This window comes from Tenebrio molitor, chromosome 3 (genome assembly GCF_963966145.1).
Source record: "Tenebrio molitor chromosome 3, icTenMoli1.1, whole genome shotgun sequence".
Lineage (NCBI taxonomy): Eukaryota > Metazoa > Arthropoda > Insecta > Coleoptera > Tenebrionidae > Tenebrio > Tenebrio molitor.
Genome location: NC_091048.1, coordinates 30,355,560 through 30,370,270, shown reverse-complemented (window position 1 = coordinate 30,370,270; position 14,711 = coordinate 30,355,560). Strand labels below are relative to the sequence as shown.

At 39.7% G+C, this 14,711-nt stretch overlaps 1 protein-coding gene across 4 annotated transcripts in view; it reads left to right on the top strand.

Moving 5' to 3' along the window:
* The window catches only part of dnc (phosphodiesterase dunce), a 120,821-nt gene that overhangs the window by 12,140 nt on the left and 93,970 nt on the right, over window positions 1–14,711 (top strand). The window contains exons 1-2 of one of the 4 annotated variants that reach the window (XM_069040487.1): window positions 3,487–3,862; window positions 4,009–4,310. The exons of 2 other annotated variants lie outside the window; for them this stretch is intronic. In XM_069040487.1, coding sequence (XP_068896588.1) covers window positions 4,222–4,310 — 89 coding nt within the window. In that variant the 5' untranslated portion in view covers window positions 3,487–3,862; window positions 4,009–4,221. Of the gene's footprint in view, window positions 1–3,486; window positions 4,311–14,711 lie in introns of those variants that run through there. One more of the 4 variants, XM_069040486.1, reaches the window with a different exon arrangement.

Below are 14,711 nucleotides of genomic sequence, written 5' to 3'. Positions count from 1 at the left end.
GAGGGATTCCACTGTGTGAGAAAAAATATAACGAGCGTTTAAAAAATTTGCGCTCAAGCACAAGACAAGAAGTTTTTGAAGTGAAAACTTCTTTAGGCGTACTATGGCGGCCACAAAATTTTGGCCGTCACTTTCTTGACATTCAAGAAAAGTGTAAATAAACCTTTAGGAATCGTAACCCTACTTTCGATTCTTGTCATTTTGACAATCAATTTAAACTGTTTGAAGCTCAGATATTCAAAAAATCCGACATGAATGAACAAAATTAGAGCAATCGTACATTGATAACCTGAGGTAAACGTTCTATGTAGTAGAAATGACAAAATAATTTTGAGTTTTGAAATTTACCACCCAAAAAATAACGTTTATAATCAAGACGGTAATCATGATGACAATAAAGTACGGATTACAATTTTTTTTTTAATTGACAGACAATGACGGCCAAAATTTTTTGGCCGGCATAGTACCACATACATTTTATTCCCGGGCAGTGAATTAGTTTCATGCGACACGCTAAAATCATTCGCAACACGCTAAGAAGATCGTTCGCAACACGCTAAAATCTCGGGGTCGAGTTTAGCGGAACGAGCGAGAAACCATAGATGAAAAAGAATAATAGCGAGAAACAGTCAACTGTGCGTCAGTTGTCACTTCCACAATGATAATGAGCCCGGCGGAATAGAAAACGCAACCCACAATACATTGGAACGTAAACCTGGACATGGAGCCGATAAATATCGGCTTTTCCTCCTGATGTGTTGTGGGTTGCATTTTCTATTCCGCCGGACACATTATTACTCGTGAAACACCCTGTATAAAAACGCTAAACACTCGATAAATAGGTAATTCTCAATTATATGGCTTCAACAATTCATCTATTGGAAAAAAATTTTTAGCAAAATGTGCAGCGAAAAATGAACAAATTATAATAATATAGGGTATCTATAAATGATTGGTCCCACTTGCTTGAACTTGTGTTCTGTTCAATACAACAAATCATCGTCAAGAAAATAAAGCCAAAATAAAACTTACACATCAAAACCTAACCTCACAAATTTTGCCAGTCTCTTTACCTCTAAAAGCGGGCGTATTTGCAGTTTCTATGGAAAAATACAGATTTTTGGTGTTCATTTAAAAACAGCATTGGATTTAAATAATATTAATTATTTATGCCTTGCTCCTGATTCCTCCAAGTACCTACTATCATCCATAATAATATAATTTTTAGAAAAAATATTACTTAAAATCAATAACGGGAGTCATACAAGTTTTCACTTCTGTCGTGCGGTTTAAGCACACACTCTTTTTTCTCTTATTTACAAACACGAGCCGTTTATTAGTCGATGTACTTTGACACTTCCTTCAAATACTTAGATAACCTCACATTTAAGAAAACCAGGAAAGATCTCGGTTAGATTTGAAACAGCAGAAAACATAAATCACACCATTGCTTGTTCGCCGAATTGATATTGACATCTGTGGTTTGACAGCTAATGAAGCTACGTCATACGTTAACGGAAATAAAGCAAGCACCAGGTAACTTGTCAATTTGATGATTGTCAAAAAACAAAAAATAAAATGGCGCAGATGATGATTTTTAAATAAGGTTAAATATGTAAATTTTCGGGAAAAAATGATCATGCTGCGAGGATATTTAGTTTATTAAATGGTAGCAATATGTATTGCATAAAAGACAATGATAAAACAGAAATGCCATTGGCCAGACAGCGTGTGACGTCACGAGACAGGCCAAACGTCAAAATTTGTTTACATTTTCAGAAAGTAACAAATGCGGTGTTTTAATCATTCTTATGGAAGATTGGAAAATTGTGAGATAAGCAAAAGCTTGATGGCAAGTGTATATAATAATTTCAGTTGATACCAGGGTATTTATCAACATTTTCGTGATTGTAAGTCGTTGTAAGTCGTTGTAAGTACAATTTAGTTGAAAAAATATTTGCTACACATATAATTAAGATGTAAGAAGCATTTGTTGTGATTTGGTGTTATTTAAATGATTCACAAAGTAAAAATTACGCAAAAACAATAAATACGCAAACTTAACCTCACATAAATGACACTTTTCGCGTCATTAATGGCATTTTACTCCACGAGACAGTAATTGTAAAGCCTAAACACATCGTTTTACTAAAAAAAGAGTGCTAACCAACAATTTTACTGTTTTTATTAAATCCTGGAGGTTTAATTTGTTTTTCGATGAAGCCTTTACGTCACGATCAAAACAATTGCGGCTTTGTGTTCTAGATGGCAATGGGAATGCCCGAAAGTGAGGTTAGGAAATTGTTTGTTTTTTACTTGTTATTTATTAATTACAACCAAATACACGAAATTTCATGAGATAATTTTTGTTCATCTTCCCAAATACATTTTGTTATTTTTCCAACCATATATTGTTCGGATCGTCAAAGAACAATAATTTTAATGTGTTGTTTTTCATTATTATAATTTTCAGAACGCATTATCCAATAAAAACGTTTCAAAGATATAATTAGTTTCCCGGAATGTCGAGAGAGTTGGTGGAAATTCCAACATCTGAAATATTTGAACGATTGAAATTCAGGGCGCGTTGAAAATTCTTTGTAGGTGCTTTTTTGGACAAGAGCGGATCCATGGATTCTTTTTAAGCGGTGAAGTGACGACGTTTGTACAATTTACAAAATCATTAGTTTTAATTGGTGCGTTGGACTTTGAGTTTAGATAACAAGTATGTATATTCAAAGTTTCAAGTTGTATCTAAGTGCAAAATAATGTAGTAATTTATGTAAACTTTACAACAACAAACAATTCAAGTACGGTGAGTAGTAATAATCGATTTGATGAAAATCTGTAAAGTTGCGCAGATCGGCGGTGTTGAAATTTAAAAGTGTGAATGTTTAGAGCACTCTGGAAAAGCGATTTTTCTGAGAACGTTAGTTATGAATGAGCCGTCTCGAAACTTGCAAGAGTTTTCAGTTTAATTACTTTATGACTTGGGTGAAATTTTAAATAGAACTGGCGGAAATTTCGAGATGGGTTTTCCCAAATTGTCGAAAGATATTTTTTGCGGGTGATGCCGACAATGGTTAATTATTATTAGTTGGGAGTTGGAGGTACATAGTTTGGTGGTGGTGGAAGAAAAGTATGAAGGGTCAGGGGAGGGGGTAGTTAAGGTCACGGAATTAATTATGACCTCGAGAGAATGAGATTTGTTCCGTCAGTCCCGAACTTAATCCGATAACGCGGTTTGGTCCTTTCTCTTCCGGGTCAGGGGATAATTTTTCAGGTCCGGCGCGGCGTCGGCGGGCGCCCCCGGTGCAGCCGGCACACCTGATCTCCCGGCTCAAGATCAACCGAATACAACCCGAAGCGGTAAACATCCCTCTCGCCGCCGCCACTCGCGTCGTGCATCGACGCTCTCGGGACGGAGGGGAGTAGCGCCACTGCCGGCGTCGTTTAGTACTAGCCCAGCTGTTCTCGCGGCGTGTGGCGCGTGCGACGCTCTCGAAAACACCAACACCGCCGCTATTTTTAGGATGAATTCGATCGGGGGAATGTGATCGCGAGGGCCACGGGACAAGTCGGTCGAGTGATCCGGACGGGACCTCCAGCGGACGATGCGGGGGTGAGTTCCGGGACCCGGAGCGCGGGCCCACCACCGCCACAGCGCGTCAGCGGAGCGCGCCTCCTCCGACTGGTCGGAAATAGAGCGCTCAGTGCCCGCCGGACCGTGCACACGTGGTGGCGCGCCATGATCGCCGTCGTCGTCGAGGACCTGGTGAGAGGCTCGCGGGTGCCCGATCAATAAATGATAATCGATAGCGCGCGGTCGGCAACAGGTGATGTGATGTTGTTCTGGTGAAGGGTGAGTAACTCGCCACGCTGGTCGGGGTTTGGAAGTGCTGCTTGCCTTGGTGCGGCCCGGCCGAAGGCAAGGCGGCCCCCCCTTCCCCGCCAGTCCCGCCGTTAGAGAGTCCGATAAGAGCGCGTCAACCGTCGCCCCATCTCCAGGATATCGCCGAAGAGGAGCCCTTCGACGACGCCTGGCCCGACGAGGAGCAGGCCACGCTCCAGCCGCTGGCCGCCAGGACCAGCTACAAGAGCAAGCGACGGAATGTGCAATCCCCGTCGCCGACGCTCTCGGTGAAGGCGCGCAAAGGACAGCGCACCAGGTCGGTCACGAGCACCACCTCCAGCGAGGCCTCCTCCACCGCCACGGTCAAGATGCAGGCCGAACAGGGCTCCATCGGGGAGCTACAGAAGTACCACAACAGATATCTGAGGAACAGGCGGCACACGCTCGCCAACGTTCGGTAAGCGAACCAATTACGTTATTATGCAATTGCTGACGCATCACGAGGTCAATCATCATAATAACAACTATCGGTAATTACCGAACGGCAAAAAACAAACAACCAAGACGCCCGCCGACAACTTCACAACTTCGCCGCCCCCTCAAATCACGACCGACGACCGTTTACTATGATGGAGTGGCCGATCGCCGACTTACGTTCAGCAACGCAACGCAACAAGTTAATTACCTCTGACGCAACGTAACGCAAAGAAAAATATACAAACTACAACTATTTATAATCTGACGTACAACCTGTCGTAAAAATTATTCACCAAACCCCTCCCTCTACCCAACAAATCTAATCGCATTCCACAAAATCACACTGATTACATTTTCCAATACACACTTCTGATATTTCCTGACACTGATACTTTCATATTTACCATCATCTAATCATAAAATATCCCATTATACTATTACAAAGTTGCTTACACTCTACTCGGTTATGATTTATGATATACTTATAAATTTGCCGCCTCTTCTTTCCTTGTTTATCATTTTTCAAACTCTTAATTAAACCGTCCAGAGTCAGTCGATGCAACAAAAGAGCTTTCTTTTTCCGCGCGGGCCATTAGTTATTGTAGTGATAGTGAGTAACGAACATTTTCTTTGCTTTAGCAACAAAGAAAATGATATATCTCATTATTGAGTTCGGCAAACGATAAGTTAGACGGCAAGAATAAATACCTTACAAAATATGTTCAATTTCTAAACCAAGAAACGTCTTTGGTGGCCCCGAGATGTAATCAAGCCATTTGTTCAGATCGAAAGTGTAAATAGAGGCAAATCAACTGGAAGGCGTCCAGAATCTGAGTTGAGGATTAAAGGAATGACTACTCAAACATTTTGCAAAAAGTGTTTAAAGGACTACAGGAAGAAATCACATATTACTATTGCAATACATTGCATGTGGTCGAAATAAGCGAGGAAGAGTAGACGTCAATTTTAATTTTATATTACATTATCCTAAAACCCCTTGTGTTTTGGCAACCAAGTAATCATTTCGATTTATCTCTAGTAGCAGTACAGTGACGTGTGACGCATTGTATCTATTCATTTCGATTGTGACCAGTCCCTAGTAACTTTTCAGTTGCTAGGTTATTGATAGGGAATTTTAGATAACACTAAGTCCAGCCGCAGTTGGCAACTCTCGGAGGCGCCATTTTGGCAGAAACGTCTCGTCGACACAACGACTTGCGCACACGTTTTTCGACGTACACTGTGCGCATAACTATAAAAATGAGTTTGGGTACGAAATTTCAAAATTCAAAAAGAAAACGCCACGTCCGTCGTCTTGTCAAAGTTGAGAACAAACGGTTAATATTGACTTGTTTCGAGACATTTATTGAAGCCAACGGAAAACAACTCACAAAGACGAACATCGCCAATAAAGTGAGCTCTATTTGTGCTATTTTGTTGTACATTTTGGCCAGTGTGGTAAGTAGTTTGATGCTTTTTGCCTTTTCATCCCCTATAAAACATTTTTATGAACTTTATGTTCCTTGCTGTCCGATTAGTTTTTATCTAATAATATTTCCATTAATTAATGGAATTAATTTAAAGGTCTGATTACATACATTTAGTAATCCCCAGGCATTTTTCGCGTTTTTCTTACTGCCAAATGACCATTTGCTTGACTCTTCATTTACAGCGAAAATTGCATGAACTAATTTTGTACGTTGACATAACCCCACTTTCCAACAGACGTGATCACAGCATCAGACAGGCATTTTTAGTTTCTCCTACTACAAATATTAATTTCCATTATTAGTATTGATAATACATTGAGATCATTGCTTTACCACCATTGTTAAATTTTGACATTTTTCGTCATGTTCACACCACACAAAAATTTGATGGAAAACGTATGCAGCACACAGCTAAACAGCAACAGCGCCTACTATTTTTTTCATTGTGGTCACAATCAAAATAGGTGTCAAATTTCACAGTTCGAGTCATAAACTCTTAAGAACTAACGGTTATGATGCAGAAAAATTAAAAATTTGTTTGTCGACCTCTCAGTTTGAAAGATCTGATCGCATCCTGCAATCACTCCAACAATTAGTTTAATAGTTTAGGCGTCGGAGTGATCGAGACGCCACTGATTTTTTACAGCGGAATCGTGTCATAAAACCTTGCAGAAACCGCGAAAACAGTTACGCCGTAACCTTTTTTCACATATTTTATTATCAATAAATAAAAATATTTTCCGGGAGGCTCGTTTTACAACGGTACGTTAATACGCCATCGTGTCGGAATGAATAGGAAAAAAAACGCCATCATCACTCCGTTTAATTTACGAGTGGTAAATAAAAAAAAAGAGTTTTTTTTTATTAATAATAAACTTCATTTCCCGACTGACCGGAAATGGACGGAGTCAAATGCGGAATAACAATGCGAGATGATGAATTGATTGGACCGGAACGAATTGTATATATTTTCGGACGATCATAATCGAGTCCGCATTGAATATTGATGGGTTGTCGACAGTCGGTAACATCTTGACTCTTCGGATCTGACAGTTGGGGATTTCCGGACGACCGGATCGGAAAGATGACGCGCTTGTTATGGCGCTACACATAAATTCCAGATTTATGATGGCGTTTTGGCGTCACCGAAGGAACGTCAAGGGAACTAGTCCTCTAATTTCCCAATTAGTCGTCCTTATATCAGGTGTCGTTATTTAAATCCTGCAATTACCCCGCGCCTGTTGCTCCATCTCGAGACAATAAGATCTTTATTTCTCATTAAGACGAAATACTCCAAAGCTTACGGCCTCCTCTCATCAGACACGATCAGATTGTTTCCAGGCTCTCGACTTTTTCAAATCTCCAAGCTGATTTGGCTTGAATTCTTCTTGGAAATGTTTATCCAATAAGCGTTCAGAAATAGTATCGTAAAGAAGAAGGCGAACACTTGCTATAAACAGCGCTGGGATTTATTATTGTTTCATGAATGGAAAGTCGATTGCATTTAAAAAATTATAGATTTTCATCAACGACAACAAACCTTTCTCTGCAGCTTTAAAGGCGGTCGTAACTTTACGAGCTTCCAAGAGATTGTTTTAAAGAAGAGTTTATTTGAAGTTCATCAACTTGGAAAAGACTTTGTGGGGTTGTAAATAAATCACTCAAAGAAAAGTGAAAAAACACGAATTTTAACATCTCCTAATTAGCGTCTCTCTAATTTTGCTTAAACAGAAAGAACCGAGATTTTCACGAAGAAAGATCAAACGAAAATTTGCATTTTGTTTAACGATTTGTATCTCGATAGACTTTACACACTTTACACAGTCTTGAGAGATCTGAGGCGATGACAGCGAGAAATGAAGATGTCGACATTTTTTTAATAAAATAAGAAACTCCAGACATAAATGTCGATACTGGTTAAGAGATAATCCCCACTGGATGGGACGCATCCAGAAAGCGAAAGCGTGGGTGGGAGTTATCTACCAACACGTCATCGGGTTCTTCGGGACCTTAAATTCTCTAAAATATTTCAGTCTCGTGAGAAATCACGAGATCTTTGTGCGGAAATAAAAGAATTGATCGTGATAGGGCAACACTTCGTACACGTCCAGATACGATTTTTTGTGGCGACTTGGTCGTGATCGCAGAGCGGCCGGCGTGATCTCCGGATCTGACATCTCTCGACTTGACTTTTAATTTGATTGTTTTGCAACGGAGCGTCTCACATTTTCAATTTGAAGAGCAAACCTTGATTAGCAGACGCACAAAAACGTTTTCCATCTAGTGGAAGAAGTTTTGTTTTGTGCGAAGGTAATGAGTTTCGGTGTTGAGAGACAAGTTGTGTGGATTTATTTTTTTGGGGCGGCGTTTTTTGCGGCACGTGAAGTAGTGTCTACCGAAAAGAGATCATCGTGAGTAATAGTGGAGAGGCGCGCCTCCATATTGAAATTTTATTGCCGCACGCGTTGTCTTTGGAATGCGTTTTCATTGAGACGATAAAAATAGAAGGATCGATTTTCGGCATGTCGAGAGAGGGATGCGGCTTTGATGTGAAACTGTTCGACGTTGTAGTGGTCGGATTATCGGAGCAAACGTCTTATTAATAATCCCGGCAAGTTGCCGGGTTCGCCGCACAAGAGGGGCGCAACTTGCGCCCCAACTTAAATTAACCCTCGATTTTTCCCCGACCACAGCTCCGACATCGATTACACCGAAACTTTTACGTCTTGTATTTGTGTTTTCGACCGCCGGTGCGGTCACGAATGCGAGGGGTGCGCCTGCGCGCTCCTACGCGCGAGACGCCACTGGCCCGCGATAAATATTTTCACTACAAACGGTATGACTCGGTGTAAATATTTGTTTAAGCCAATTTTAACTCTAATAACCTCCCATTGTACGCGATGTTTGCTTTCGCTGTCTTTTCCCCGTTCTCGGACCGAGTCCGGACAAATTAATTTGCGACCGCTGTTGCATGTCGTAATTCACTCGATCGAAAAGGCGCTCCTAAATCATCGTTTAACGAGGGGAAGTATTTTTCGCGAGGGTGCGGTCCGTCCGCTGACACGTCCCGCGCCGCAACCTCACCGTCAACGCGGTCCGGTGCCAAATCGTGGCGATAAATTGTCTTTTTTCGAGACTTTCTCGATTTTTAATAACGAGCTATTTCGGGACTCCCTGCGCAATTTTTTTGGATGGGTTCACCTGACGGTAGAACCGCGCAATAACATCCAGTAATTAATTCTAGACGGTGAAAACGCGTATTTCATTAATTAAGCCGCGCAACAACATAAACCATCGATTTTATGTTTATGGATAAAAGGATCGGACGTGTGAGGAGCTTGCCACATTTTAATTCGTACGTCGAACTGCCTGATAAAAAATTCATTAACTTATTAGAGTAGTTTTAATGGACCGCCAGTGGTGTAGCAGAATTTTCACGGTAATTTTTTTAACTGATTCCATCAAATTTACAACGGAAAGTGCTGACTGACCGATTTTGCCAGATTAAATTAGAGTGAAACGATGTGGTTTTCTCGTCGGGACCACATTTCGACCGTGGTGAATCAGGATAACGTATATTTCGCGCATTATCCTGATCAAATATTCATTTTTTAAGTTGCCCAAATAAAAATATTCTTACAAAAAAATAAATCTAAAACTTCGTTTTAATAGCCCAGGTACTCTTCAAATATCTACTCCTAACACATATACTGGAATAGTTATTTGTGTATCAAGGCCAAAAAGTGCATCTTTCTCGTCCGAGTCTGGGTTTTCTGGCCGAGGCGCAGCCGAGGCTTGAAAGCAAGCGACGACAAAAGACACCTTTTTCAAATTGACACATTTATTAATACATATTAACAATTTTTTTTATACTAGATATGTATGTATTTGTTATCAGATTGCCAACAAAATTAGAAATTTACTACATATTTGCAATATAATTCCATCTTTACATAATTTATGGTGACAGGACAATTATCGACTTTGTCGCTTTCGTTGCTAACTTACTAAGATGGCGCCAGGGTCAGCATCCGAAAAGTGCGTCCGAAAAAGAGCTACTTTTCGTCCGCTTGTGAGTACGTAAAATTACCGTTTATGGCCTAAAAAATTGTTCATAAAAATCTTGAATAAAAAATGTTTTTTTTTTTTAATTTGTCTTTTCTTTCTCAATCATTCTATCATAAAATCCATGTTCTTTCCAACATTTTTCATTTTTTTTTAGAAAAAACAAACAACAAAATATCAGTAAAACATCCTTTGGAGAAGGATATATGTAATACACATTTTAAAAAAATCACAACTTCGAGATAAATACATATGTAGTACAGATTAGGAAGAGTTTCAAAGTGTAGTAAATAATGGAAATTAATATTTTGTGCAATGCAATTTCATTGTTACTAGGCTGGAGAGAACCCATGAATCTGCAAGTCAGGCGAAATTGGAATATTTCGTGAAGCGCTTTTGACGCAAATTAAATTCCAAAAATGTGATTTTCAAAACTTTAATAATATTTTTTCCGGAATTTGTACCAATACTTTTGGACGCAAGCAAATTTTTTCCGCGTAGATATTTTTTTTTCTTGTTCTTTTTCTCTTGTTTTTGTTGTATGCGATCTTCACTTTCGTGATTTAGAGAATTTAGTGATTTTTGAAAATTCCTTTTGATTTCATTTTCCACGCGCGATCTCACACTGCACTCGCTCCATCCAATAAAAACCCCGCTAAAACCTTCCGGTTGTTGGCTTTATTGCACTAACTCACCATTGGCCCTCTCCCAAAACCGCAAGACCCAGATCTCTTCGTCTTTATTGCGCTTTTGAGTGTGAGAGCCTCGATGACCGCTCTCGGCACGTGCTCCATCCGGGAGCGGCGTGACCCACCCCCGGTTCGCACACAGCGAAATTTCCATTCGAATTGTGTAATTAGGGGAACCGGCTTTTTCGGCCGTCCGAAAGCCGTTAATAAAATAGCAGTTGTCGGTGGGGGCGGCGAAAGCGAAAGCTCGCGCTTTGGCGTTGTGTTAAATTTGGAGCGGGGCACATAATAAGGAAATGAATTATTAGGTACTCGTGTCATTATTTATGGAATCACATCGAATGGATATGAAGCGAATTTGAATATTAATTCGTTTCGGCGAGGCCAGGAGGCGGTACGGTCGCGTTTAATAACTGTAAAAAAAAATGAAATTTATGTTTCCGATTGACGAATAAATTTTAAATATTAGTAGTTTAATTAGACCGACATCTGTGTCCGTCTGGTTGTTTTTTAATTTGGACCGCCTCTGCAGGACATTCCATTACAGATGTGGATCTCGGCGGTGTATCATCATTACGAAAGGGGGGTCGTAAATATCGCAATTCGACTCCTTAAAGGACATCCGACAGGATCAGCGCGACTCCATTATCCTAGTCTTTTCTAGTCCGACTGGATATTTATTTATACGGACGCAATAAGAGTCGAGCGAATATTTTCAGACGTTCGTATTTCCTCCAAAATTAACTTTTCCGCAGTTATGTGCTCGTCGAAATCCGGAATTTATGTTTTCTCCAGTCTGGCCAGGATTTGGTCGTGTGGAGGAAGTGTCGTCACTTCATTTTTCTCGCGACGGAGGAAAACTGGGCATGAGGCAGTTGGCAGTTTATGTCAGACGCCGTTAGGGAATTTTGAGCGCTGACGGAGTTTTGTCACTTCATTTCTTCTTCCTCCCTCGATACGAATTGCTCGCAGACAATCTACCATCCATTGTCCGATGTGTGGAAGTTTCATTTTTGTCGTACTTATGTTAGGGAATAGCGTTGCGAGGGAATTGACATCGGAATTCGTCTAGATTAGACGGAGGGGGCGATAATGCGCGACGTTTCGTCCCGGCCGGCTCCTTAATCAGGCACGTTCCGTGACGTCGTCGGGTTGATGAGCCGGATCCCGGAGCCCGGAGTTTGCGGTCTTCCGGGCCGAACATGTGCGTGCACCTATATATCAAAGGCGGACGCGACCGCAATGAAAACGCTAACGAATTTGCGCCCCCGACTCGTTAACGTCGACCGTAATTATTCATGACCGGCGGATGTTGTTGCAACAGTCTTGTGATCCGAGCCATAAATCAAAAATCATCAGCGTTTGATGTTGCCAATGGCGGACCGTGCGACGAGGGAATTTTATGGTTTCCGGGGGCGGCGTGTGGGTTATGAATTATTGGCGCGGTGCCACACGACGAACGTGTCTTTTAATTAGGATGCCGGCGATGATGGGTGCGTTTTCGGCGAGTTCCTTCAACACCGACGCCGCCCCCAAACGGGACAAAATGACGGCCACGTGCCAAAAATTACCCGAACTGGAATTCGGGTTTGATAAAGCCGCATCCGTCGATAATTTCGCACAGCTGAGCCGCAACGCGTTTTGCACAATTTGCTTTTTTCGATTTACAACCGACGGATTAATTCCCAATTGTAAACAAATGGGCTTTTTTACAACGTATTTTGTCTTGATTAGTGCCATTTCAGATTACAATCAAACTGTTGACCTGTCTCGCAGGACCTGAAAACATGTCCAAATGCGAATCGCGGAATTAAGCCTAATTGACACAGGCTCCCGGAAAAAAATTATCTAATCACGCAATAACTCGATGTTTTTTACGGAGATGAGCTGACATCACAACAGTTTTTTGCTTCGCCGCAGATTCGGTCTCCAAGACGAAATGAGGCTTTCGAAAATGTTCACTAGCTCAGTCGGTCGTTAAAGTAGATTTTACAAAGAGCATTTGTTAATAAACATACAGTTTGTTGCAAAAAAAAAACGGGAACTGTCAAAATAAAATTGACAGATTTTTACAATTTTTTCCAGAGTTACATTCCCTTGATATAAGACTTCAAATGTGTGTAATCAATTTTTACTTATCACTTAATTCAGAGCCATAAAATTTAAAAAATCGATTTTGAGCAAAAAAAATTTTTTTCCGTACACGTTCATAATTCACAATTAATTCAAAGAACAAATTTACGAAATTCGCATCAAAAGAAAATTATTCGTTTTTGAATTATTCCAATTTTAACATTAAGAGCGAAAAATGACCAAGATTTACAACTGCAGTGTCATAAAAAAATATCTCATTGTTGGGAAACATCTGTTGACCACTTTTCGAGTAATTCGTAAGTCCCTAAAGGGTATCATAAATAACCTACGTCAACTTCTTTTGTGTAACTGACCGCCCAATTTAATAATAAATCATAGCTAAATTTTGCTCTTTAATATCCAATTCCATTTATTTCAAAAACCGGTGATGTTTTCATGATTTCAATGACACCAAATTTTTCCTGAATGTTTGAAAAGACTCTCAGTGAAAAATTATGTAAATTAATGTAGCAGTTATTGAATTAAAACAAAATCTGTTTTATTAAACATTTTGAAATTTTTACAGACTTTTTAACAGTGATACACAATCATTCCTGAATTTTTTGAGAATTTTAAATTGATTAGAAGTGGATGTTTTCGCACTGACGATAAAACTTATTTCACCCGGTACAATTAATTGACAAAATCAAATTTACATTAGGGAAATTTTCATTTCCCGTTTTTTTTTGCAACCAACTGTACATAGTTTGCGAATCAAATTGAGTTTTTTTTCGCCGTCATGTAAAACTGTCGAAACGTTACTAAGCTATTTAGATAAATATTATTGCTGGTTTGCGAAAGCAATCAAAGATGATAAAATAAATATGGAATTTTTTTAAAGCGAAATCTATACATAATAAATAAAGTTGAAGTGTCCGATATTTTTGGGTTAGTTTCATGAAACGCCAGACATTTTCACAGTTTTCAGAATTTTTGTGTGACTGAATCCACTTAACTCAAAAACTTATAGATCGATTTTCTTCAAACAACGTTTGTAAGAAAGAGAAAATAATTCTAGTTTGTATTCTGCCCTGTGTTTCAAAACACAATGTCAGGGGACTGCACAGCACCGATAAATCGATGTGTAGTATGTCGCGGTGTAGCGAGCTCGCCAGGCTTATTTACGCGAAAAATGCGAGACTATTCGCTGATCTACCTAGAGAGGTAACACTGGAAGTAAATTTGGTCAGCAAGTACCGAAAATAATTTATTTAAGTATATATTAGTTTTCAGAAGAAGTAGTGAAGAAGGTACATGTCGAAAAAAATAAATAGAAGAAATATCCATAAAATATGCTTTGGAACAAGAAATTTATCGCTCTAGTTGACTCGATAAATTGTCTACAAATTAAAAATATTGTTCTTGATTTTAGAACAGAATTAGCGGCTTTGTTAGGTAGAGTTGTTTATAAAATAAACATGGAGAAAATGTGAAAATTCTTTACATTTTGCGTCCAGAAAGATATTGTGCTTGTGGTGTCCTCCTTAAACTCCTTAAAACCTGAAGGAAACTTTCTGAACTAAAATATCGGGCTTATGTCGTATTGTTTCTGATATAATAAATGTCAGGAAAATTTCAAATGAAAGTATTTGTTAAGGGACAAGAAAATAAGAACGAAAGCGTTGTATTTAAACCTGAACTGTAGATTGAGTAGAGCAAAGGTCAGCTTCGAGCTTTCGATTAGATAAACATTGAAAAAATGTGAAATCGACACATCACGAGTACGAAGTTGCCCGAACGAATATTCATCTGGACCTGTAGAATCTTCATTTTTTTTCCTAGGCTTTCCTACACATTAGTTCGTATTCAATTCTAAATCCTTCAAAATTACATTCGGTTGATGTCTGTTAATGGCACTCCCGCCACCTCTACCATCCGCCCCGAATTTTTAACTGACATCTGAAAGCGCTCCGCACGACGCATCAATAAGTCTAGATTATGTATTTTTTCGCCTATCCATCAACGCAGACGTGAATCCCGAACGCTCACAAAAGAACGCCAACA